The 26,639-nt window shown below is 47.4% G+C and overlaps 1 protein-coding gene across 3 annotated transcripts in view; it reads left to right on the plus strand.

Moving 5' to 3' along the window:
• Positions 1–26,639, plus strand: part of LOC147122584 (pro-neuregulin-1, membrane-bound isoform-like) — a 214,824-nt gene that overhangs the window by 45,428 nt on the left and 142,757 nt on the right. For 2 of the 3 annotated variants that reach the window (XM_086007251.1, XM_086007241.1), the window contains exon 4: positions 3,108–3,143. The exons of the other annotated variant lie outside the window; for it this stretch is intronic. In XM_086007251.1, coding sequence (XP_085863377.1) covers positions 3,108–3,143 — 36 coding nt within the window. The remainder of the gene's footprint in view (positions 1–3,107; positions 3,144–26,639) is intronic. 3 annotated transcript variants of the gene reach the window in all.

A 26,639-nucleotide genomic window follows, 5' to 3' on the forward strand; every position in this document is an offset into this window, starting at 1 on the left:
AGCACTTTTTCAAATCCTGGATTTTCCACTGAATATATGGAGTAGGGTGTGACATGCTTTGAGAAAATCAGTAGGGCTTTTAACATCATTTCAAGAATTTGAAGTAAAGCTTTGTTTGATGCCAAAGACAAATGTTTGTTATGAATTCAAGTGATCTGCAGTGAATCATATATTTGGTGCTCGTATTTTGAAAGCCATTTTTTAACACTCAGATTAAATAACATTTATTGAGGTTGGCAGCAGGTGTTTGGCCTGTGTTAGCAAGTCGGAAAGAGGATCTGATTTAAGCGTTTCTAGTTTCACGGCACTAAGTATATGTTGGGCAAGGTTGTTGTATCTGTGCTCTTGGAGTATTGAAGTTCTTGTACAAACCCACTGATGTTTGCGTTAAAGAAGCACATCGTATGGCCTGGGGTAAATCAAACATGGGCAGTGTTAAGTGGGAAACTAGCCAGGCTGACACTTGGAGTTATGTTGAACATCTCTCTCCTTTTGTGAGTTATGTTGCATCGTTTACATAGACTTTCAATCCAATTCGAAAATGCTATCTCTTTTTACATTCGGAAGTGTGGAAGTAGAATTAACATCAATGACCATAGCTTGAAAGCTACTAACACCATCAAAGACTTGTTGGAACCCATTCTGTTGCAAAATATAATTAGATGTGATGCAGTTGAGAATGCATTTTTTGCATGTTGGATGGCTTGTGTTCAGCCTATTTTGAACATATGTGAGGTCACTCACGTATGAAATGCAATGTTTTGTGTGCCTTATCTTAATGACTAAATCCGAAAAGTTTAATTGAGGGGAAAAAAACGTTCCCAATTTAAAGCATATGTCATTAACTCCCTTTTAAAAAGTTGACATAAATCTGGAAGCTCAGCTCCACTTGCTGTGCTCACACATGGGGTGTCGTTTGCACAGACTCTTTCTTTCTTTGCTCATATTTTTCTTGGCAAGTAGTTCCCTGCCTGAAATGTGAGACACAGAAACATCTCTGCAGTAACTGGAGACCCCTTCTTGTTATCAACTAAAGCACAGAAGCTGTGTTGAAGCATGTCTAAGCTATTGAGTAAGAGGAAATCATTTTCTCCCTCCGTTCCAGAAATCTGTGACCTGAACTTACATTGTCTGACAAGCATCCGACTAACTAATAACACCACGTTTTGTATCCATGAGCCAAATTCCAAGAGGGCCTCATTTCGTTCTTCCTGACCCACATGATTCATTTGAGTTGGTAAAGTGACCAGTCATACTTGGAGTCATGTATTGGGGGGGGGGGGGGAAGAGTTTGGGGTTATTTTGGAATTTGGGCTTAAGCTTCAATCGGTCGATCCCCATCCTGTGCTGAGCCATCTGAGCTCAGTTGTGCCAAGGGTAGAGCTGCTACGATTAGCGTTGGGACAGTCAGCTAGGCTTCCCGATTATTATTCAAAGGGCTCCTGATGGAAGTGCACGTGTGTTGGCATCTGGTGAGGCCAAATAGCCGGCCCAACACTCACTGTCCAGGCTTGCAGATAAATAATGCCCACTTGGGTGAGCTTCTGGAGGACACGTGGTGTCCCTGGACCTGTACTCCAGCATGGAGACGACCCTGTCAGGAAGAGAATGGGGGGGAAATTGGCAAGAGAAAGAAAAGCTACAAGACAACACAGATCTGGATCTTCATGAAGGAGAAGTAAAGGCCGTGCCATCATGAGACCCACTGAGGATTAGCCCATGCAACCTTTAGGGGCTCACGGTTCCCCCTGTTTGAATGCCAGAGATCTGATCATCTCCCCTCACCCACCTCCCTCGTCCCATCAGAGTGCAGACTCAGTGTTCATTTCCAGTCGGTGCCTTGCCCCACTTGGAAGGAAGACACAAAGGCCTAGAAATTGGGTTGGGGTGCCAAAGTGGCGCAAAAGTCGCCTGAGCGCAGGATTTAGCGCAGCGTTCAAGGCTTTAGCGATCGTCAGATATTCAGTTCCATTGCCCCTAGAGGGAGATGGGGCGAGGCGCGAGGCGCTCCGCGTCCCTCTTAGGGCGCTGAAACTGAATATCGCAGCACAACGTGCCGCAGCGCCACACGCTGCGGCACGGCACGCTGCGGTACTGCAGGCCTTCCTCCCATTGTTAAGGGGGAGGGGCCTGCAACAGCACAATCCCCGCTCGCGAGTGCCGGCAAATGAGCCCGGCACCAAGGAGAAGTGCCGGGCTCTCGGGAAACAGCCGGCAATGCTGCGGGGGGTGGGGGGGTCAGGAGGCCGGGGACGGAGGTGCTGGCAGGCGGCCGCCGAAAAAGGCGGCCGCCCCGCACCTCCACCTTAACTTGCGCCGCTGCCAGCACAGTAAGGCCCCGTGAACCGGGCGCGGGTAGCGAACGGCGCAACTGCGGCGTTCGCTACCAAATATCGCAAATGGGGCGCGAATGGGGCGCTGCGCACACCGATGACGTCATCAGTGGCGGCGCAGCACAAATGGCTAACGCCACCATTAGCGCCCCTGCTGAATATCGCGGGAGGCGCAGCCAGTGGCGCTACAGCCACTGACTGCCTCTTTAGGCGCTAACAGGTGGCGCTACTCACCCAATTTTCCCCCCAAGTGTTCCTCAGTATAATGCAGCTCAGATACTCTCAAGGTAACCGCAGTGCCTTTTTCAATGAAAAAAGCAGTGAATTAGGAGGTGGATTTCGAGCAAGGCTCTCTCCTATTGTGCCACATTTATTTGTCCTGCATGCTTTGCTGCACTCCTTTAATAAAGTCATTTTCTCTGATATTTTCATTTTCCTGATCAGCTGCCATGTCTTGCTGATTAACATCCATACTGCACTCCATTAATAATGTGCAGTAGAGCTCGTTAGAAAGCTGCTCCTTAAAATGCTGGTATCAGTGCAGTTGCTGAAACAGATTGTGAACCTCACCCCTAAAGTATAAATTCCACAGATGCTCAAAGAAATGAATACTTGTCCATCAGTTCCTTGTAATGTTGTTTGTGGTTAAAGCGATTTTTCTAAATTGGTACACTGATGTGGCCTGAAATATTTAATTTAAAACCGCAACTTTGTGTGATTATAAATATTAATCACTTGTCCAAAAGCTAAAATGTGATTCCTTCTTTTTCCTAGCTGAAAGGAGCACAGCCCCTTCATCCAACAGGATAGGTAAGAGATTTTGGGAACAATAAAGTGCAAATGGTCACAAATAGTGAATCAAACACAGAGTTGGATTCCAGTGTGGTCTTTTGGTCAATGGCACCATTTTGTAAATAGTTTAGATAGTATTTTAGAATCATACAATCACAGAAGGAGGCCATTTGGCCCATCATGTCCGTGCTGGCCCCTTGAAAGAGACATCCAACCAGCCCCACCCCACATAACCCACCCACCCACCCCTCCTGCTCCTTTCTCACAGCCCTGCAACCCTCCTCCCCCCAAGTGTACATCCAATTCCTCCTCAAAAGCCTCCACCACCCCTCACCCCAAGACTGTACCCGTAGAAACTTCAAAAATGATATTGTCGAGCACGTGGAATGGACTCTCAGTTAGGCTACTGGAAGTAAAAGCTCTAGAATCATTTAAGAAGCGATTGGATACTGCAATGGGGCAATTTTATGATCTGAACAAAGCTGGATCGAATGGTAGTCCTCATCTTGCAATCTACAATTACCTTGTAATCTTTGAAACGATACTGAGCGTCGGATTCCCTACCCCTTGAGGTGCCTCTTCAATCATGTGGGATTAAGGAGGAAATAGCAAAACTCTTTTGTCAATTTGTTGAGTTTTCTTTTCTCTCTGTATTAAGTACAGCTGTCACCAAAGGGTGCCAATGACAATTCTGTGCCACCTCTACTCAGTTCAGTGGCAGCGCCTACTGTGTGCTGCAGTATTTGTCATGGTATCGGCACATTAGTACACAGTCCTGTGGTTTACTGACTGGATTGGTGTCACATTTATAGCAATGCCATGTGCAAATGACCTACTTCTATGAGTTGGAAAAGGCCAGTGCACTGCAATACAGGACTATGTAACGTGATGCAAGTGGAACTGATTTACCGGTTTGTTAAAAGGCACCGTGTACCGTGTTTGAGATGAATGCTGATTTTATTTTGTTATGGGGTCTGCAGTGATGCGCCTCAATAACTTCAAGGCTCAAAGTTAACTGGATAAAACAAGGCTTTTATTAGCAAAGAAAGATGCCTGTGTCTTCACCTAGCTTCACCTAGCATTCTGCTGTTCTGCTGCAAGACAAGCCTGGGCTTGTCTTAAGTAGGGCCAGGTATGGGCGGAGCCGACACACCCAATGGGGAGAAAGGGGGCGGTGCACTATATACAATACAAGGTAAAACACCGGAGCAGGCAATACGATATATGTAGTTAAATACAGAGTCTGATGAATGACATATTTCATCACATGCAGTGAGGTAGGACTATGGTATGATAGACGGCCAGCAGTGAGGTGTAGGGGTGTGTTGCAATTTGACGTTAATCTGGGGCCAAAATGCACATGGGCGAGACCAATAAAGGACTCCGTCCCTCCCTTCTCATCCATATTCCTTCAACATTGGCTATTTTGTATGCGGTATGGTACTCTGTCACTTAATGGCTGCTGGCACATCAAGTCAAGTGGAATAAATGAGTGAGAAGGCCATTGAAAGGAACATTCAAATTGATTCAGAGCTTGGATTCTGAATCACTTTAAATACCGATGACCTAAATCTGAAACAGAAGTCCAGGTTGGGGAGATAGAATGACTTGCATTTAATATAGTGCCTTATCCAGCTCTGAGAAACATCCCAAACTTAAAGTAAATTCAATTACTTTTAAGGGCAGTGACTGGCGTTATGCAGGCAAATGCAGTCTACACTCATTAGACACTTCCACCAATTACCTGCATCTCTGGTGAGGGCAATAAATCCAAATACTTCAGAAATCTCGTCGTGGCCTTGCCCATCCCGATCTCTGTAACCTCGTCCAGCCCTACAACCCAGCACTCTGGCTTCTTGTGCAACCCCCCACCATTGGTGGCCGTGCCTTCAGCCATCTAGGTCCCACACTCTGGAATTCCCTCCCTAAATCCCTTCACCATGTCAAAGACCACTCCTGAAACCCACCTCTTTGACCAAGCTTTTGGTTGCCCTTCCCTAATATCTCCTCCTTTACTTCAGCGTCCATTTTGATCTGATTACGCCTCTGTGAAGCACCTTGGGACCTTTTTTATATACGTTAAATGTGTTATATAAATGTACGTCGTATATGTGCTGATTCTTTTTAATATAATTTATTCTTGGGACTTGTCAGCTCTGTGCCGAGGCCATTTATTGCCCATCCCTAGTTGTGCAGAGAGCATTAAGGGTCAAGCACGTAGTGTGGGAATAGAGTCACCTGGAGGCTCAGGATGGGTAGGTGTGGCGGATTCCCTTGCCCGAAGGACAGCAGTGAACCAATTGGGTTCCTACGATAATCTGGCATCTTTTCTCGGTCATTATTTTCCTGGTGCTAATCACCAGATTTATTGAATTCCATTTCCCAGCTGAAAAATGAAAGCAGTTGTCAGGCCGTATTAGTTTATGGTAATTCGCCCACTGGTGTAAGCCTGGAACCATTTGGTAATTGTTTACCATCAATCAGTGTTATTCAACATATTCCTTCTGTGTCCTGTCGCGCCAGAGAGGTTGGTAAGCGAGTTCTCTTGGTTCCTGCATATTCATAGAAAAATGCTCAATATATGTGTGTACAGTACAGATGGAGCATGCACCCTGACTGCCACGATAAGGTTGGTTAGGTTTCAGCTCTTGATGCTGGTAACTTCATCGCTCCACAGATATCCAGTCAGCATAGTTCACGGAGATATTTTACATGGGTAGTCATGACCTTTGCAAAAACCTGTGTTTCTATGTACATGGTTGTATGCATGTATAATATAAATAAGGGTTAAAAACATTAAAGAAAGAACTTGCATTTCATGACCTCAGGACATCCCAGAACGCTTTACAGCCAATGAAGTACTTTTGAAGTGTAGTCACTGCTGTAATGTAAGAAGTGCGACAGCCTGTTTGTGCACAGCAAGCTCCCACAAACAGCAATGAGATAATGACCAGACAGTCTGTTTTTAGTGATGTTGGTTGGGGAGACCTCTCCTGCCCTTCATCAGATAGTCTCATGGAATCTTTTACGTCCACCTGAGAGGGCAGACGGTGCCTGGGTTCATCCAAAAGATGGCACCTCTGACAGTGCAGCACTCCCTCAGTACTGCATGGTTGTCCAGGACACAGGAAGCATCCTGGATTTCCCACATGGCACAGGATGCACATTCTATGGGACTGAGCTGCCATGCCTCTATTATTGACTATTACCTAACTTTACTAACTCGACCGAGGTAACTAATTGTAGTTATTATGAAGTGTGATGGAATACTCTCCACTTGTCTGGATGAGTGCAGCTCCAACAGCAGGCTCCCACAAACAGCAATGTGAAAATGACCAGATAATCTGTTTTTTGTTATGTTGGTTGAGGGCCAGGGAAGGTGCGGCACGGGCCAACAGCGAGGTCGGGAGGACCACAATGCATCCTACGAAACTCAGGCAGAGAGGATCTGCGGGAAGGAGGAAGGAGGACAGTAGGAATATGTTTGTGGTGTGTGTGCTAGGCCGTTGTAGCAGAACCTGGTCTCCAATCGTCTTGGATCCCCTTGCCATTGGACCAAGACCTTGCTCTGTCAAGCCCGTGTGGTGGCTGGTGTGCAGCGGCCACCCCACATTAAAAGAATTCACGCACAGGCATCTTCCACCCTTTAAAATGAAGTTCGGGACCTGGAACATCAGGACCCATCAGTCACCTAAGAACTCATTTTTAATGTGGAAGCAAGTCGTCCTCGGTTCCGCCTAAGAAGAAGAGAAGACTGCACTGGGAGTGGCAGCCTAGATTATGTGCTCAGGTCTCTGAAGTGGGACGTGAACCCACAACCTTCTGACTCAGAGGTGAGAGTGCTAACCCCTGAGCCACAGCTGACACCCAAGGTATTAGGTACCATTAGGTATTAATAAGTAAACTCTCATCATTATTGCTGTCATGAGAGCTATTCAAAACAAAACTAAGAGGTGGGAAGTGAGCTAACCAATGTTGGAACATTGCATTTTCCTGTTTCTTCAAGATTAACATTAGTTTCTGGAGCACAATCCTTCCACCCTCCTTCACACAGTTTGGGACAGAGGGCCCACTACTCACTGCATGGTCATTCCCCAAACAAACAAAAAAATTAAAGTGCCGCAGATGCTTAAGATCTGAAAAGAAAAGCAAGAAATACTCAGGGGATCAGGCAGCCCCTGCGGAGTAACAGAAGTCAGCCGGGCTGTCAGCGTTTGCGGTCTTAAGACCCTTCCTCAGGATCAGAAGATATTCCAGATGAATTGGACTGAAAAATATTCCAGGTGAATATGTGGAAGATATTCCTGATGAATACAACTGGAAGATATTCCTGGTGAAATATGTGGAAGATATTCCTGATGAATATGTGGAAAATATCCCTGATGAATATGTGGAAGATATTCCTGATGAATACAACTGGAAGATATTCCTGACGAATATGTGGAAAATATTCCTGATGAATACAACTGGAAGATATTCCTGATGAATATGTGGAAGATATTTCTGATGAATATGTGGAAGATATTCCTGATGAATACAACTGGAAGATATTCCTGACGAATATGTGGAAGATATTCCTGATGAATACAACTGGAAGATATTCCTGATGAATATGTGGAAGATATTCCTGATGAATACAACTGGAAGATATTCCTGATGAATATGTGGAAGATATTCCTGATGAATATGTGGAAGATATTCCTGATGATTACAACTGGATGATATTCCTGATGAATATGTGGAAGATATTCCTGATGAATACAACTGGAAGATATTCCTGACGAATATGTGGAAAATATTCCTGATGAATACAACTGGAAGATATTCCTGATGAATATGTGGAAGATATTCCTGATGAATACAACTGGAAGATATTCCTGATGAATATGTGGAAGATATTCCTGATGAATACAACTGGAAGATATTCCTGATGAATATGTGGAAGATATTCCTGATGAATACAACTGGAAGATATTCCTGATGAATATGTGGAAGATATTCCTGATGAATACAACTGGAAGATATTCCTGATGAATATGTGGAAGATATTCCTGATGAATACAACTGGAAGATATTCCTGGTGAATATGTGGAAGATATTCCTGACGAATATGTGGAAAATATTCCTGATGAATACAACTGGAAGATATTCCTGATGAATATGTGGAAGATATTCCTGATGAATACAACTGGAAGATATTCCTGATGAATATGTGGAAGATATTCCTGATGAATACAACTGGAAGATATTCCTGATGAATATGTGGAAGATATTCCTGATGAATACAACTGGAAGATATTCCTGACGAATATGACTGAAAGATATTCCAGTCCTGAGGGAGGACCTTAAAACCTGAAAAGTTGACTTGACCGACTTCAGTTTCTCCAAGGATACTGCCTGAGTACTTCTCCCTTTTTCTGCCCTTGTATTTCCTCAAATTCTGTGCGCTGCCAAATCGACTGGGAACTGGTGCACCCCTGGTAAAGAAAAGCTAACCCAGGTTAATTTTTTAGCTTCTACTGTGGTCCTCAAAGGGTTAGTGTTGAAAGTGTGCATTTATGGAGTCTGGGGACCATGCATAATCTTCTTGTGCAGTGCTTTTAAATTACATTGGCTTAATGAAGTATTTACAGGAAGCTGGTAGACTAACTCCCGGTTAAACATCTAAGCACTGTGTCCGTGTCGCTCACACCAGCAGCATTACAGTTTTCTCATAATAAAGATAATAATATTGCTCCGCTATCTGTCACCTGCTGTGCTGCAGAAATTTGGGATATGAGGAGTGAGCTGGCACATCAGCGAGTGTTTCAGCCAATCCACCACTCCGAGACTGCAGTGTGACGTGATACAAAGTAAGTGGCGCAGCGGTATTGGAAATTGAAGCAGAGACCACTGGGAATGAGCAGCTGGTCAGTCGGCTCCTGTAAGGCGAAAGGCAGGTGTAACCCCTCACAGGACCAACAGGTAGTGTGGTGAGGAACGACAGGTAGTGTGGTGAGGAACGACAGGTAGTGTGGTGAGGAACGACAGGTAGTGTGGTGAGGAACGACAGGTAGTGTGGTGAGGAACGACAGGTAGTGTGGTGAGGAACGACAGGTAGTGTGGTGAGGAACGACAGGTAGTGTGGTGAGGAACGACAGATAGTGTGGTGAGGAACGACAGGTAGTGTGGTGAGGAACGACAGATAGTGTGGTGAGGAACGACAGGTAGTGTGGTGAGGAACGACAGGTAGTGTGGTGAGGAACGACAGGTAGTGTGGTGAGGAACGACAGGTAGTGTGGTGAGGAACGACAGGTAGTGTGGTGAGGAACGACAGATAGTGTGGTGAGGAACGACAGGTAGTGTGGTGAGGAACGACAGATAGTGTGGTGAGGAACGACAGGTAGTGTGGTGAGGAACGACAGGTAGTGTGGTGAGGAACGACAGGTAGTGTGGTGAGGAACGACAGGTAGTGTGGTGAGGAACGACAGGTAGTGTGGTGAGGACCAACAGATAGTGTGGTGAGGAACGACAGGTAGTGTGGTGAGGAACGACAGGTAGTGTGGTGAGGAACGACAGATAGTGTGGTGAGGAACGACAGGTAGAGAGCAAGGGGGCAATTTTCAGCTTCAGTGGTGGGGGGGCGGGGGTGGTAGTGAATCTGCAGCCCGATGTACACCCCGCCCGTCATACACCCCGCCTGACATATACCCTATACCCCGCCCGTCATACACCCCGCCCGTCATACACCCCGCCCGTCATACACCCCGCCGGTCATACACCCCGCCTGACATACACCCCGCCTGACATACACCCTACACCCCGCCCGTCATACACCCCGCCAGTCATACACCCCGCCTGACATACACTCCGCCCGACATACACCCCGCCGGTCATACACCCCGCCGGTCATACACCCCGCCCGTCATACACCCCGCCGGTCATACACCCCGCCGGTCATACACCCCGCCTGACATACACCCCGCCTGACATACACCCTATACCCCGCCAGTCATACACCCCGCCGGTCATACACCCCGCCGGTCATACACCCCGCCGGTCATACACCCCGCCCGTCATACACCACGCCGGTCATACACCCCGCCTGACATACACCCCGCCTGACATACACCCTATACCCCGCCAGTCATACACCCCGCCGGTCATACACCCCGCCGGTCATACACCCCGCCAGTCATACACCCCGCCCGTCATACACCCAGCCGGTCATACACCCCGCCCGACATACACCCCGCCTGACATACACCCTATACCCCGCCAGTCATACACCCCGCCCGTCATACACCCTACACCCCACCCGATATACACCCAGCCGGTCATACACCCCGCCCGACATACACCCCGCCCGTCATACACCCTACACCCCGCCCGATATACAGCCCGCCCGATATACACCCCGCCCGATATACACCCCGCCCGATATACACCCAGCCGGTCATACACCCCGCCCGACATACACCCCGCCTGACATACACCCTATACCCCGCCCGTCATTCACCCCGCCCGTCATACACCCTACACCCCGCCCGATATACACCTCGCCCGTCATACACCCTACACCCCGCCCGTCATACACCCCGCCAGTCATACACCCCGCCCGACATACACCCCGCCTGACATACACCCTACACCCCGCCCGATATACACCCCGCCCGATATACACCCCGCCCGATATACACCCAGCCGGTCATACACCCCGCCCGACATACACCCCGCCTGACATACACCCTATACCCCGCCAGTCATACACCCCGCCCGTCATACACCCTACACCCCGCCCGATATACACCCCGCCCGTCATACACCCTACACCCCACCCGATATACACCCCGCCCGATATACACCCCGCCCGATATACACCTCGCCCGTCATACACCCTACACCCCACCCGATATACACCCCGCCCGATATACACCCCGCCCGATATACACCCCGCCCGATATACACCCAGCCGGTCATACACCCCGCCCGACATACACCCCGCCTGACATACACCCCGCCTGACATACACCCTATACCCCGCCCGTCATTCACCCCGCCCGTCATACACCCTACACCCCGCCCGATATACACCTCGCCCGTCATACACCCTACACCCCGCCCGTCATACACCCCGCCGGTCATACACCCCGCCCGACATACACCCCGCCTGACATACACCCTACACCCCGCCCGATATACACCCTACACCCCACCCGATATACACCCAGCCCGATATACACCCAGCCCGATATACACCCAGCCCGTTATACACCCAGCCCGATAGACACCCCGCCCGATAGACACCCCGCCCGTCATACACCCAGCCCGATATACACCCCGCCCGATATACACCCCGCCCGATATACACCCCGCCCGATATACACTTCGCCCGTCATACACCCTACACCCCACCCGATATACACCCAGCCCGATATACACCCAGCCCGATATACACCCAGCCCGATATACACCCCGCCCGATAGACACCCCGCCCGATAGACACCCCGCCCGATATACACCCCGCCCGATATGCACCCCGCCCGATATACAACCAACCCGATATACAACCAGCCCGATATACACCCAGCCCGATATGCACCCCGCCCGATATGCACCCCGCCCGATATACAACCAACCCGATATACAACCAGCCCGATATACACCCAGCCCGATATAAACCCAGCCCGATATACACCCCACCCGATATACACCCAGCCCGATATACACCCCGCCCGATCTACACCCAGCCCGATATACACCCAGCCCGATATACATCCCGTCCGATCTACACCCAGCCCGATATACACCCAGCCCGATATACACCCCGCCCGATCTACACCCAGCCCGATATACACCCAGCCCGATATACATCCCGTCCGATCTACACCCAGCCCGATATACACCCAGCCCGATATACACCCAGCCCGATATACACCCAGCCCGATATACACCCCGCCCGTTATACACCCAGCCCGATATACACCCAGCCCGATATACACCCAGCCCGATATACACCCCACCCGATATACACCCGCCCGTTATACACCCACCCGTCATACACCCCGCCTGGTATATACACCCCGCCCGTCATACACCCCGCCCGTCATACACCCCGCCTGATATACACCCGCCCATTATACACCCACCCGATATACACCCCGCCCGTTATACACCCGCCCGATATACACCCCGCCCGTTATACACCCGCCCGTCATACACCCCGCCTGATATACACCCCGCCCGATATACACCCCGCCCGATATACACCCAGCCCGTCATACACCCCGCCCGATATACACCCCGCCCGATATACACCCGCCCATTATACACCCACCCGTCATACACCCCGCCTGATATATACACCCCGCCTGTCATACACCCCGCCGGATATACAGCCGCCTGTTATACACCCGCCCGATATACACCCCGCCCGTCATACACCCGCCCGTTATACACCCAGCCCGTCATACACCCCGCCTGATATATACCAGCCCATCATACACCCCGCCCGATATACACCCCGCCCGTCATACACCCCGCCCGATATACACCCCGCCCGTCATACACCCTACACCCTGCCCGTCATACACCCCGCCCATCATACACCCCGCCCATCATACACCCCGCCCGATATACACCCCACCCGTCATACACCCTGCCCGTCATACACCCCGCCCGTCATACACCCTGCACCCCGCCCGATATACACCCTGCCTGTCATACATACAGCACAGAAGAAGGCCTATTGTGCCTGTGCTGGCTTTTTGTAAAGAGATATCCAGTTAGTCCCACTCCCCATGCTCTTTTCCCACAGCCCTGCAGATGTTTCCTTTTCAAGTATTGATCCAATTCCTTTTTGAAAGTTACTATTGAATCTGCTTCCACCACCCTTTCAGGCAGCGCATTCCAGGTCATAACAACTCCTCTCGAATCTAATTTTTGCTAATCCTCAGAGTCACCATGATGAGAAACACTATTGGGAACTGTGGTGAAATTAGGAGTGAGCAGGGATTTTTTTCACCCTAATTTCCTGCATTACAACAGTGAGGACACTTCAAAAAGTACTTCATTGGCTGTAAAGCGCTTTGGGACGTCCGGTGGGCATGGAAGGCGCTATATAAATGCAAGTCTTTCTTTTAATAGGCTTATAGAATAAGTTAACAGGGGACGCTATTGAGGCTGAAAGTATAGGTGGGTGCAAGAAAGATGCGCTCGTGTTCCTGGAGAGAGAAGGATATGGTGAGAAGACAGATAGGTGGGGTTGAATTGTCAAAAAGGGATGGGCTTTTTTGGGGGCCTTAAAACTCCTCTGATGTTGCTGTGATCTACGTCAAAAGGCAAAGGATGATGTGGATTTTAAAGGTTACTTAACTTAAACAGTGACCACAGGTCCAGGAAGTACAGCACAAAGTTGGCAAGCCTTAGGTGAGATTAAAAATTGAAAGGAATCTTCTCCCCACAGAGCACTGGATTTGTGGAATAGATTCTCATCAAAAGCAGTTAACGCCTTGCCTGTCAACTCCTTTAGAAAGAGGGAAATGGATCTCCGGCTAGGAAGAGGATTTAAGGCAGCAAGGGCAGATGTAGATGTGAAATACTGGACGCAACAAGTTTGGCTGCTGTCCTGTTTTTAACAAGGAAATGCCACCTGTGACCGCAGCAGTTAAGGGTTGAATAATAACGTATATTGTAATATCAGACTGACAAGGTGGGATTTTCACTCAATTAGGTTTTTAGTTTCAGGGACTTTTACGTGAAGGTTTTACTGGCGACATTTGCCTCCAACAGGAAATTGAAACTACAGAGAATCGGCGCAGCACAAATGTTTTGTGGTCGAACGAGTGGGCATCACGCCCAAACGCTCTTTTCATCTTCCAATTGTTCTGATTGGTCTCGCTTCTGAAGCACGGGCGACTGCAGCTCGATCTTGCCTTTCACAACCTCACAGACTTCCCAAAGCGCTTCACAGCCAATGGGGCACTTTTGAAGGGCTGTCGCTGTTGTGATGTAGGGAACGTGGCAGCCAATTTGCGCACAGCAAGCCCCCACAAACAGCAATGAAATAAGTGGCCAGATCATCTTTTTCTTAGGTGTTGGTTGAGGGATAAAATGTTGGCCAGGGCACCGGGGAGAACTTCCCTGCTCTTCTTTTGAATAGTGCCACAAAAACCATCCAACTGTGAGGGCAGACAAGCAGACTCGGTTTAACATCTCATCTGAAATACACCAGCAACAGTGCTGCGCTCCCTCAGTACCGCACTGGAGTGTCAGCCTAGTTTTATGTGCTCAAGTTTCTGGAGTGGGACTTGAACCCACAACCTTCTAACTCCGAGGCAAGAGTGCTACCCACTGAGCCACAGCTGATACCTAATGAATTGCATATCCATAGCGGAACCAGCAATTGAAAGGTTTCCTCATTGCCTGTTCGGGCATCAAGTGCTTGCAAATCCTTTCCTCATTGGTCAGCTTCTTGGTCCTGCCAATGACATGCTGTACCCAGGACGTCATAGAGTCATAGAGTTATACAGCACCGAAAGAGGCCCTTCGGCCCATCGTGTCCGCGCTGGCCATCAAGCCCTGTCTATTCTAATCCCATTTTCCAGCACATGGTCTGTAGCCTTGTATGCTATGGCGTTTCAAGTGCTCATCTAAATGCTTCTTGAATGTTGTGAGAGTTCCTGCCTCTACCACCCTTTCAGGCAGTGGGTTCCAGACTCCAACCACCCTCTGGGTGAAAAAGTTTTTCCTCAAATCCCCTCTAAACCTCCTGCCCCTTACCTTGAAACTATGCCCCCTGGTTATTGACCCTCCACTAAGGCGAAAAGTTCCTTTCTATCTACCCTATCTATGCCCCTCATAATTATGTACACCTCAATCAGGTCCCCCCTCAGCCTTCTCTGCTCTAAGGAAAACAACCCCAGCCTGTCCAGTCTCTCTCCATATAACAGAAAGCCTCTGTGTTTGGACAGGGAGGTAGCTATTCCCTCAAGCTAAGCTTTAAAAGCAACTTTAACTATTACATAACTATAAAAAGCAAGTTTAACTATTACACCACTATGAAAAGGGAGTTCTGCAACGTCAGTGAAAGATTGATCTTTCTAACATTGCTCCAATGACTGAAGAAGTACATGTAATTAGGGTGATATGAAAGAAAATAAAGAATTCTATTTATATAGTGCCTTTCATGAATTCAGAATGTCCCAAAGTGCTTTAGAAACATAGAAGATAGGAGCAGGAGTAGGCCATTCGGCCCCTCGAGCCTGTTCCACCATTTAATGCGATCATGGCTGATCATCCAAATTCAGTACCCTGTCCCTGCTTTCTCCCCATATCCCTCGATCCCCTTAGCCTTAAGAAATATATCTAACTCCTTCTTGAATATATTTAATGAATTGGCCTCAACTGTCTTCTGTGGTAGAGTATTACTCCTCATCTCAGTCCTAAATGGCTTACCCCTTATCCTTAGACTGTGACCCCTGGTTCTGGACTCCCCGCCATCGGGAACAGCCTTCCTGCATCTAGTCTGTCTAGTCCTGTTAGAATTTTATAAGTTTCAATGAGATCCCCTCTCATTCTTCTAAACTCTAACGAATATAAGCTCAATCGACCCAATCTCTCTTCATACGTCATTCCTGCCATCCCAGGTATCAGTCTGGTGAATCTTCGCTGCACTCCCTCCATGGCAAGAACATCCTTCCTCAGATAAGGCGACCAAAACTGCACACAATACTCAAGGTGTGGTCTCATCAAGGCCCTGTACAACTGCAGCAAGACATCCTTGCTCCTGTACTCGAATCCTCTCACTATGAAGGCCAGCATACCATTTGCCTTCTTAACTGCCTGCTGCACCTGCATGCTTACCTTCAGCAACTGGTGCACAAGGACACCCAGGTCTCGTTGCACTTCCCCTTTTCCCAATCTATTGCCGTTCAGATAATAATCTGCCTTCCTGTTTTTGCCACCAAAGTGGATAACCACATTATACTGCATCTGCCATGCATCTGCCTAATCGCCCAACCTGTCCAAATCGTACTGGAGTTTCTCTGCATCCTCTTCACAGCACACACGCCCACCCAGTTTTGTGTCATCTGCAAACTTGGAGATATTACATCTAGTTCCCTCGTCTAGATCATTTATATATATTGTGAATAACTGGGGTCCTAGCACCGATCCCTGCGGTACCCCACTAGTCACTGCCTTCCACTCGGAAAAAGACCCATTTATTCCAACTCTGCTTTCTGTCTGCCAACCAGTTTTCTATCCAAGTCAGTACCTTACCCCCAATCCCATGTACTTTAACTTTGCACGCTAGTCTCTTATGCGGGACCTTATCGAAAGCCTTCTGAGTCCAAATACATCACATCCACTGGTTCTTCCTTATCTATTCTACCAGTTACATCCTCAAAAAATTCCAGTAGGTTAGTCAGTGAAGTATTTTTGAAGTGTAGTCTCTGTTGTAATGTAGGAAATGCAACGGGCAGTTTGCGCACAGCAAGCTCCAACAAACAGCAAATGATACAAATGACCAGAAAATCTATTTTAGGTGTTGGTTGAGGAATCAATATTGTCCAGGGCACCAGGGAGAACTCCAATGCTTTTCTTCGAAAATAGATCTTTTACGCCCACCTGAGACGGCAGATGGAGGCCTCGGTTTAATGTCTCATCCTAAAGAAGGCATCTCCGAGAGTGCAGCACTCCCTCACAGTGCTGCACTGGAGTGTCAACCTCGATGATGTATAGCATGCTCAGCAGTCCCAGGCAGCAATGGAACTCTATCACTGAGTGGCCTGGCCTGGGTCATTTCCCCAAAGTCCTGATGCCTCACAGTCCCATTCTCAGTCAGACCTGCCTGCAACCAGTTACGGACTAGCAGATGGTTCAGAGTAGGTGCTCAGCTGTAGACTGGGGACTAGGGAGGGTCCCGGAAATAGGGACGGAAGGAGAAAAATGGCTGGAAGGTGGAGGTGCGTAGAGGGAGAGAAGATTGAGGTTGCGTGGATTCAGAGCAGTGCTGCTCCCTTTTAATATGTTGTTTTTATTTCCCTGAGTCATTCTAAAATTGATCCAAAAGAATGTACTTTAGAGTGAAAATTGTCAGTGTCTTTCTGCCTGAGCACGTCTGATAAATTGTGACTAGAAGTTGATTAATGAGGCCTCCACTGTATTTATTACAGTCACAATTCATTGTCCATTTGAAGTGTGTTTTGTACTGCTTGAGCTCTTAGAGTCATAGAATCATAGAACGGTTACAGCATGGGAGAAGGCCATTCGGCCCGTTGAGCCCGTGCCAACTCTCCGCTAGTCCCACTCCCCCGCCCTTTCCCCGGAGCCCTGCAAATTTTTTTCCTTCAGATACTTCTCCAACTCCCTTTTGAAAGATAAGATTGAGTCTGCCTCCACCACCCTTTCAGGCAGTGCATTCCAGATCTTAACCACTCGCTGCGTAAAAAAGTTTTTCCTCATGTCGCCTTTGGTTATTTTGCCAATCACCTTAAATCTGTGTCCTCTGGTTCTCGACCCTTCTGCCATTGGGACCAGTTTCTCTCTATCTACTCTGTCCAGACCCCTCATGATTTTGAACACCTCGATCAAATCTCCTCTCAATCTTCTCTGCTCCAAGGTGAACAACCCCAGCTTCTCCAGTCTATTGACGCAATTGAAGTCCCTCATTCCTGGAATCAGTCTCGTAAATCTTTTCTGCACCCTCCCTAAGGCCTTCTCATCCTTCCTAAAGTTTGGTGCCCAGAATTGGACACAGTACTCCAGTTGGGGCCGAACCAGTGTTTTATACAGGTTCATCATAATTTCCACACTTTTGTACTCTACCTCTATTTATGAAGCCCAGGATCCCGTAAGCCTTTTTAACTGCTTTTTCAACCTGCCCTGCCACCTTCAACGATTTGTGCACACATACCCCCAGGTCTCCCTGTTCATGTACCCCCTTCAGGATTGTACCCTTTATGTCCTTTCCTCATTCTTTCTACCAAAATGTATCACTTCTCACTTTTCTGCATTAAATTTCATCTGCCACGTGTCCGCCCATTTCACCAGCCTGTTTATGTCTTCCTGAATTCTATCACTCTCTTCACTGTTCATTATACTTCCAAGTTTTGTGACATCTGCAGATTTTGAAATTGTGCCCGGTACACTCACGTCCAGGTCATTAATATATATCAAGAGAAGCAGTGGTCCTAGAACCGACCCCTGGGGAACACCACTGTGTACCTTCCTCCAGTCCGAAAAACAACCGTTCGCCACTACTCTCTGTTTCCTGTCACTAAGCCAATTCCGTATCCATGCTGCCACTGTCCCTTTTATTCCATGGGCTTCTTTTCAATCTGTACGACGGACGGAAAGTGGCAGATTGTTTGAGGTATAAATTTTAGATCCTGCAATGTTTAACCGGCTCTGCGCACTGCCCCATTGCACTCAATAGGGTAGAAGCAGAGAAGGAGCTTCAGTCGTAGAGAAAATGTTTCCACTTGCGGGGGGGCGACTACAACCAGGGGTGATAAATATAAGATAGTCACGAATGAATAAAATAGGGTATTCAGGAGAAGCTTCTTTACCCAGAGAGTAGTGAGAAGGGGAAGCTTCAAAGGTACATGAGGGAGAAAGGAATAGAAGGATATGTTTTCAAAGACCAAATGGATGAGCTACAGAATTTCTTCATCCCAGTTTGGCATAAAAATAAAACAAAAAAGGTGACTCAACCGTGGCTAACAAGGGAAATTAGGGATAGCATAAGATCCAAGGAGAGGACATATAAATTGGTTAGAAAAAGCAATAATCCTGAGGATTGGGAGCAGTTTAGGAGTCAACAAAGGAAAACAAAGGGATTAATTAAGAAAGGGAAAATAGAATATGAGAGTAAGCTAGCAGGGAACATAAAAACTGACTGTAAAAGCTTTTATAGATATGTGAAGAGAAAAAGATTAGTGAAGTCAAGCGTAGGTCCCTTACAGTCAGAATCAGGGGAATTTATAATGGGAAACAAGGAAATGGCAGACCAACTAAATACATACTTTGGTTCTGTCTTCACAAAGGAGGACACAAATAACCTCCCAGAGATGCCGGGGAACATAGGGTCTGATGAAAGAGAGGAACTGAAAGAAATCAGTATTTGTAGGAAAATGGTGTTGGGAAAATTGATGGGACTGAAGGCCGATAAATCCCCAGGGCCTGATGGTCTACATCCCAGGGTACTTAAGGAAGTGGCCCTAGAGATAGTAGATGCATTACTGGTCATCTTCCAGAACTTGATAGACTCTGGAACGGTACCCATGGATTGGAGGGTAGCTAATGTTACCCCACTATTCAAAAAAGGTGGTAGAGAAAAAGCGGGGAATTATAGACCGGTAAGCCTGACATCGGTAGTGGGGAAAATGCTAGAGTCTATTATAAAAGATGTAATAGCAGAGCACTTGGAAAGCAGTGACAGGATCGGACAAAGTCAACATGGATTTACAAAAGGTAAATCATGCTTGACTAATCTACTGGAATTTTTTGAGGATGTAACTGGTAAAATAGATAAGGGAGAACCAGTGGATGTGGTGTATTTGGACTTTCAGAAGGCTTTCGATAAGGTCCCACACAAGAGATTAGCGTGCAAAATTAAGGCACATGGGATTGGGGGCAAGGTATTGACTTGGATAGAGAACTGGTTGGCGGACAGAAGGCAAAGAGTTGGAATAAACGGGTCGTTTTCCAAGTGGCAGGCAGTGACTAGTGGGGTACCGCAAGGATCGGTCCTAGGACCCCAGCTGTTCACATATATATTAATGATCTGGACGAGGGAATTGGATGTAATATCTCCAAATTTGCAGACGACACAAAGCTGGGCGGGAGGGTAAGCTGCGAGGAGGATGTCGGGAAACTCCAGTACGATTTGGACAGGTTGGGTGATTGGGCAGAAACATGGCAAATGCACTATAATGTGGATAAATGTGAGGTTATCCACTTTGGTGGCAAAAACAGGAAGGCAGATTATTATTTGAATGGCAATAGATTGGGAGAAGGGGAAGTGCAAAGAGACCTGGGTGTCCTTGTGCACCAGTCGGTGAAGGTAAGCATGCAGGTGCAGCAGGCGGTTAAGAAGGCAAATGGTATGTTGGCCTTCGTAGCAAGAGGGTTCGAGTACAGGAACGAGGATGTCTTGCTACAGTTGTACAGGGCCTTGGTGAGACCGCACCTTGAGTATTGTGTGCAGTTTTGGTCACCTTACCTGAGGAAGGACGTTCTTGCCATGGAGGGAGTGCAGCGAAGATTCACCAGGCTGATACCTGGGATGGCAGGAATGACGTATGAGGAGAGATTGTGTCGATTGGGCTTATACTCACTGGAGTTTAGAAGATTGAGAGGGGATCTCATCGAAACCTATAAAATTCTGTCAGGTCTGGACAGACTAGATGCAGGAAGGATGTTTCTGATGGCCGGGGAGTCCAGAACCAGGGGTCATAGTCTAAGGATAAGGGGTAAGCCATTTAGGACTGAAATGAGGAGGAATTTCTTCACCCAGAGAGTGGTGAACCTGTGGAATTCTCTGCCACAGAGGGTGGTGGAGGCCAGTTCATTAAATATATTCAAGAAAGAGTTGGATATATTTCTTGAGGCTAAAGGGATCAAGGGATATGGGGAAACGGCAGGGACAGGGTACTGAATTTGGATGATCAGCCATGATCACATTGAATGGCGGAGCAGGCTCGAAGGGCCGAATGGCCTACTCCTGCTCCTATCTTCTATGTTTCTATGTTTCTATATGTGAGATGAAGTAAAGGTGGGAAGAGGATTGTGTGCAGCATAAACACTGGCATAGTATGTAATTCTACGTAAAAAAAAAGCAAATTCCGTTTCAAAATAAATACATTTATTGTAGGGCAACAGACAGTTAAAAACAAATCCAAGGTTATTGTGGTTTAACTTGTTTGGATTCCAGAAAAACAACTAGTCTAGCAGTTATTTAGTACCTGTCAAATACTTCTGCAAACTAGAACTCACTCCAAGGTTTAGGAGAACCATTTAAGTCTCACGGACATCTTGGTTAGGCAGGATCGAAGAAACCCAATGCTTTCATGTAGCATTGATGGGGTGAGGAGGCACAGTGTCTCAGCATCCTTTACCATGTCTGTGTGTGGAGAAATGTTTAGCAATGTTACAGTGATAAAATGAAGAGATGTTTGTCTTCATTCAGAGTAATGAGTTAATGCCACTGGAGGCTGCTGGGAGGTGCACTCATGCCCTAATATCCACTAGTGGTGGAAACCATATACTACAACACTGCATGGCGCACTGTGGACATTAACTTAGAATTTCAGCTCCGATTACTCCAGGTCTTGATCCCTCGCTCCCCTCTCCCTCATCCCCCTCACCCCACGTATTCTAAAAGAGAAACTGACAGTCTGAGGCCACAGACTATACAGAAGTTTCAGTGACTGTAGGGAGGGCAACGTGTGAGCTAAGACAGAATGATGTTTAAAAGGTTGTTGCACTGTGGAGGAATTCAGACAATTTCAATCTCCGGCCGATTTGAGTCTTAAATCTCCGTTCAAACACAGCTATGGTGGTTACTGGGGAAACTGTGCAATGTAATAGACAATCTAACTACAGTAGCATGAACCTTTTGATGCAATGTTTCAGATAATGATCTGAGTGGAATCATTGCTTCATTGTGCATGCCTTTGTGCTTTTTAAAAATATTATGTACTCTCAGGATGTGGGCGACATTTATTGCCCATCCCTAGTCGCCCTTGAGAAGGTGGGGGTGAGCCGCCTTCTTGAACCGCTGCAGTCCGTGCGGTGAAGGTACTCCCACAGTGCTGTTAGGGAGGGAGTTCCAGGATTTCGACCCAGCGACGATGAAGGAACGGCGATATATTTCCAAGTCAGGATGGTGTGTGACTTGGAGGGGAACTTAGAGGTGGTGGTGTTCCCGTGCACCTGCTGCCCTTGTCCTTCTAGGTGGTGGAGGTCATGGGTTTGGGAGGTGCATGACAGTGTCTGGTAAAGTACTCTTCGCAATGGTAACAAAATGCTGAGGGGTTTTGTTCACATCTGTCTTCAGTTTTTCTCTGCATAAAGTGCTGAAAGGGGACAGCTGATTTTGCTATTGTGACATTTTGCCAACATAATAACAGTTACTACACTTCAAAAAGTAATTCATTGTGTGAAAGCCTTTGCGATGTTTTGATGTAAGAGGTGCTACACAAATGTCAGTGTCACTCCTTTAGCAATTATAACCTAAACTCTTTTTATGTTCTTCTGTTTCTTTTTCAATTGGATCTTTTACACTGCAAAAAAAGTACAACCATACTTACATGAGTGGATTCATAGTCATATAGAGTTATACAGCACAGAAAGAGGCCCTTCGGCCCATCGTGTCCACGCCGGCCATCAAGCCCTGTCAATTCTAATCCCATTTTCCAGCACTTGATCCGTAGCCTTGTATGCTATGGCGTTTCAAGTACTCATCTAAATGCTTCTTGAAAGTTGTGAGGGTTCCTGCCTCTACCACCCTTTCAGGCAGTGAGTTCCAGATACCAACCACCCTCTGAGTGAAAATGTTTTTCCTCAAATCCCCTCTAAACCTCCTGCCCCTTACCTTGAAACTATGCCCCCTGGTTATTGACCCCTCTATTAAGGGGAAATGTTCCTTTCTATCTATCCTATCTACGCCCCTCATAATTTTGTACACCTCAATCAGGTCCCCCTTCAGCCTTCTCTGCTCTAAGGAAAACAACCCCAGCCTGTCCAGTCTCTCTTTATAGCTGAAGCGTTCCAGCCCAGGTAACATCCTGGTGAATCTCCTCTGCACCCTCTCCAATGCAATCACATCCCTCCTATAGTGTAGCGACCAGAACTGCACACAGTACTCCAGCTGTGGCCTAACTAGCGTTTTGTACAGCTCCATCATAACCTCCCTGCTCTTATATTCTATGCCTCGGCTAATGAAGGCAAGTATCCCATATGCCTTTTTAACCACCTTATCTACCTGTCCTGCTGCCTTCAGGGATCTATGTACATGCACACCAAGGTCCCTCTGATCCTCTGTCCTTCCTAGGGTCCTACCATTCATTGTGTATTCCCTTGCCTTGTTAGTCCTCCCAAAATCAACAAAAACTGAATGCCAGCCTAGTAGCACCTTTGCGAGCTCCTGACCCGAGGCCCTGCTGGTCGATCCAGGTAACGACAGGTATTATTAGCACAATAGCAAAAATACAGTGGATGCTGGAAATCAGAGATAACAACAGAAAATGCTGGAAAAACTCGGCAGGTCAGGCAGCATCGTGGGGAGAGAAACAGAGTTAACGTTTCAGGTCGATGACCCTTCGTCAGGACTGGAAAAGCTTAGAGTTGCAACAGATATTTAAGCAAGTGCAAGGGCAGGGAAAGGAAAGAACAAAGGGAAGGTCTGTGATAGGCTGGAAGGCAGGAGAGATTAAAAGGCAAAAGCGATGATGGTAATGGGACAAGTTAAGAAACAAAAGATGACTCTAGATGAAGTGTAAATGGCAATGACAGCATCATCAACAGCTGCCATGTGAGAGAAAAGAAAACATAGGGGCCGAGGTTATAGTCTGAAATTGTTGAACTCGATGTTGAGTCCGGAAGGCTGTAAAGTGCCTAATCGGAAGATGAGGTGCTGTTCCTCGAGCTTACGTTGAGCTTCGTTGAAACAGTGTAAGAGGCCAAGGACAGAGAGGTCAGAGTGGGAGTGGAGCGGAGAATTAAAGTGACAGGGTAGATTTCATCTTCACTGCCTGGGCGGTAATCTGGTGGAGCAGATCACCAGTCCATTGTAGAACCTGTTTGATTTTCATCCCATTGAAATCAGTGGAATGAAAATCGGTCCCGTTCTGCCACCAGTGGGTGATCTGCTCCACCAGATTACCACCCAGGCACTGAAGATAAGATCTAACCCACTTTCTTTTAAAGCTCTATACAATCACCTCTCAGACGCCTCCTTTCCGAGCTCCTTTTACATTCTTCCTTTTCAAAGAACTATCCCGTTCCTTTGTAAGTGATGTTCTAGTCTCTGTCTCACTGGCCGCTTGTGGTAAAGCAGTCCATGTTCTAATAGCCCTCTGTGTGAAAGCATTTCTTCGAACTTCTAATAATAATCCTGAGTTGAAGCCCCTTTTTGTTACGTGTAATTTCTTTTAGTTTGGATTACTTACTTAATTTTTTTTGAAAAGGCTAGTTGAAACGATGTGGGTCCCGCAAGATAATCGTGTTGTGTGAGAATGAGAAAAATACTTTATATTGCTTCAAAGGGACTGATGATTATCAGTTGACAGAGAACCTGCTGTGACTCGCATGTAATCAGCTCCTTGCAGCCCAATGACACGTGTGATCGCACCATTCTACCTGCCGAATTTAATGGAAAGCAACTTAATGGTCCTTTCCACAGGACGGAGAGGTCCTTTTTGAAAGGCGTCCTTTCTGCAAGTCAGTTTGGTTTTCGCAGATTCCCGTTAACCCCTGCTCGCCTTTGACAGCTAATCACTCCAATCAGCATTCATCCGGAAGTGGGAATGCATAGAATTACCTCGAGTGTGTTGCACAGAAACAGGCTGTTCCACCCAACTAGTCCCATTCGCTGTTCATCCTCCATGTGAGCAAAAGTCCTAATCCCGTGTGCCCGTCCTGTATTCATTAATTACTCACCCCCACTTTCCTATTTTTTAATCTCGCTTAAAATTTATCAGGCTACATAGATTGCATATTTCCTTTTTCCAATTATGCCTCTGTGATGTACATTGAGATGACGTTCTATGTTAAAGGTGCTTTATCAATGCAAGTTTCTGTTTACATTGTCATCGTCTCCTCCTGTGTAATTGGCCTGTGCTAAGTATCTGAAGAACATGTCAAGTATGTGAAAAAGAGGAACATTACAGGCAAGTGGGCTCAGACTAGGTGAGGTAGTAAAGGGTATGGAGTGAGAGCAGGAGAGTGGGATTAAACTGGGTGGATATAAAGGGTATGGGGAATGAGCAGGAGAGTGGGATTAAACTGGGTGGACATAAAGGGTATGGGGAATGAGCAGGAGAGTGGGATTAGACTGGGTGGATATAAAGGGTATGGGGAATGAGCAGGAGTGGGATTAGACTGGGTGGATATAAAGGGTATGGGGAGTGAGCAGGAAAGTGGGATTAGACTGGGTGGATATAAAGGGTATGGGGAGTGAGCAGGAGAGTGGGATTAGACTGGGTGGATATAAAGGGTATGGGGAATGAACAGGCGAGTGGGATTAGACTGGGTGGATATAAAGGGTATGGGGAATGAGCAGGAGAGTGGGATTAGACTGGGTGGATATGAAGGGTATGGGGAATGAGCAGGAGTGGGATTAGACTGGGTGGATATAAAGGGTATGGGGAGTGAGCAGGAGAGTGGGATTAGACTGGGTGGATATAAAGGGTATGGGGAGTGAGCAGGAGAGTGGGATTAGACTGGGTGGATATAAAGGGTATGGGGAATGAACAGGAGAGTGGGATTAGACTGGGTGGATATAAAGGGTATGGGGAATGAACAGGCGAGTGGGATTAGACTGGGTGGATATAAAGGGTATGGGGAATGAGCAGGAGAGTGGGATTAGATAAGGTGGCTCGTGTGGAGAAAGACACCGGCACAGACTTGATGGGCCGAATGAGCTGTGTCTGTGCTGGAACATTTTGTTATCGGTGCTGGCAGTGGGAGGTTTACAGCAGCCTGGTGCCTGACTTACCAGTTAGCAAATGAAAGCAAACAACTGTGAAGCACAAGATGGAGCGGAGAGGAATATACTGGGGTGGCGGAGATGGCTCGCCTTGCCAGGTGCATTGTTTTGTTTGTAAGGAAAGGGGCTGTGGAGTGACATTGTTGGGTGCGTTTATATTTAATGACCACAGACACGAGCAGGATTCACAGATATGAAGCTGTCGACCTCCAGGGGTCTGTGGCACCAAAGACCCTTTTTTCTGTTTGAATACAGCTCTCCTGCGACTGCACGTGTTCATCCTGTTGTGTCACGGATTTTATTGGCTGATACCAGCGTTACCTTTCTGTTCAGTTGTCTGCACCCCCCGCACCCCCACCCCACCCACTGCCCCCACCATATTCTCCTCTGATGAAGGTGCTGAGCTAAGGGAAATGGGTCAAAGGCAGGTAAATATGTTTGAGGTACAGATCAGCCATGATCTAACTGAATGGCAGAACAGGCTCGAGGGGCTGAATGACCTACTCCTCCTGTACCTATGCCGACTCATTCAAGGGGCACAGTTCCGTGGGCGCTGCCATCCTGTGCCACCTCACCCGAGTGGCCTCTCTTGATGTGTTGGCCTCGACAGTGAGTGTCAGCAGGCTAGTGAACCAAGAAGAGCTTTATGGTCAATCCCAGTCTTGTTCTCACCAAGCATTTTGCAGTGGTGGATCATTGGATACCAATCAGGAACACTGGATGATTTTTCTCCCCACCCCCACCCCCAGTTTAGCCGATGGGTACTGAGGCCAACTGTAGGCTGCTGGACTGGCTGAGATCAAGAGAGACCTTGGAGCAAA

The sequence above is a fragment of the Somniosus microcephalus genome, chromosome 2, assembly GCF_052327205.1.
Source record: "Somniosus microcephalus isolate GS21.2 chromosome 2, FLI_Smic_1.0, whole genome shotgun sequence".
In the NCBI taxonomy this organism is placed as follows: domain Eukaryota; kingdom Metazoa; phylum Chordata; class Chondrichthyes; order Squaliformes; family Somniosidae; genus Somniosus; species Somniosus microcephalus.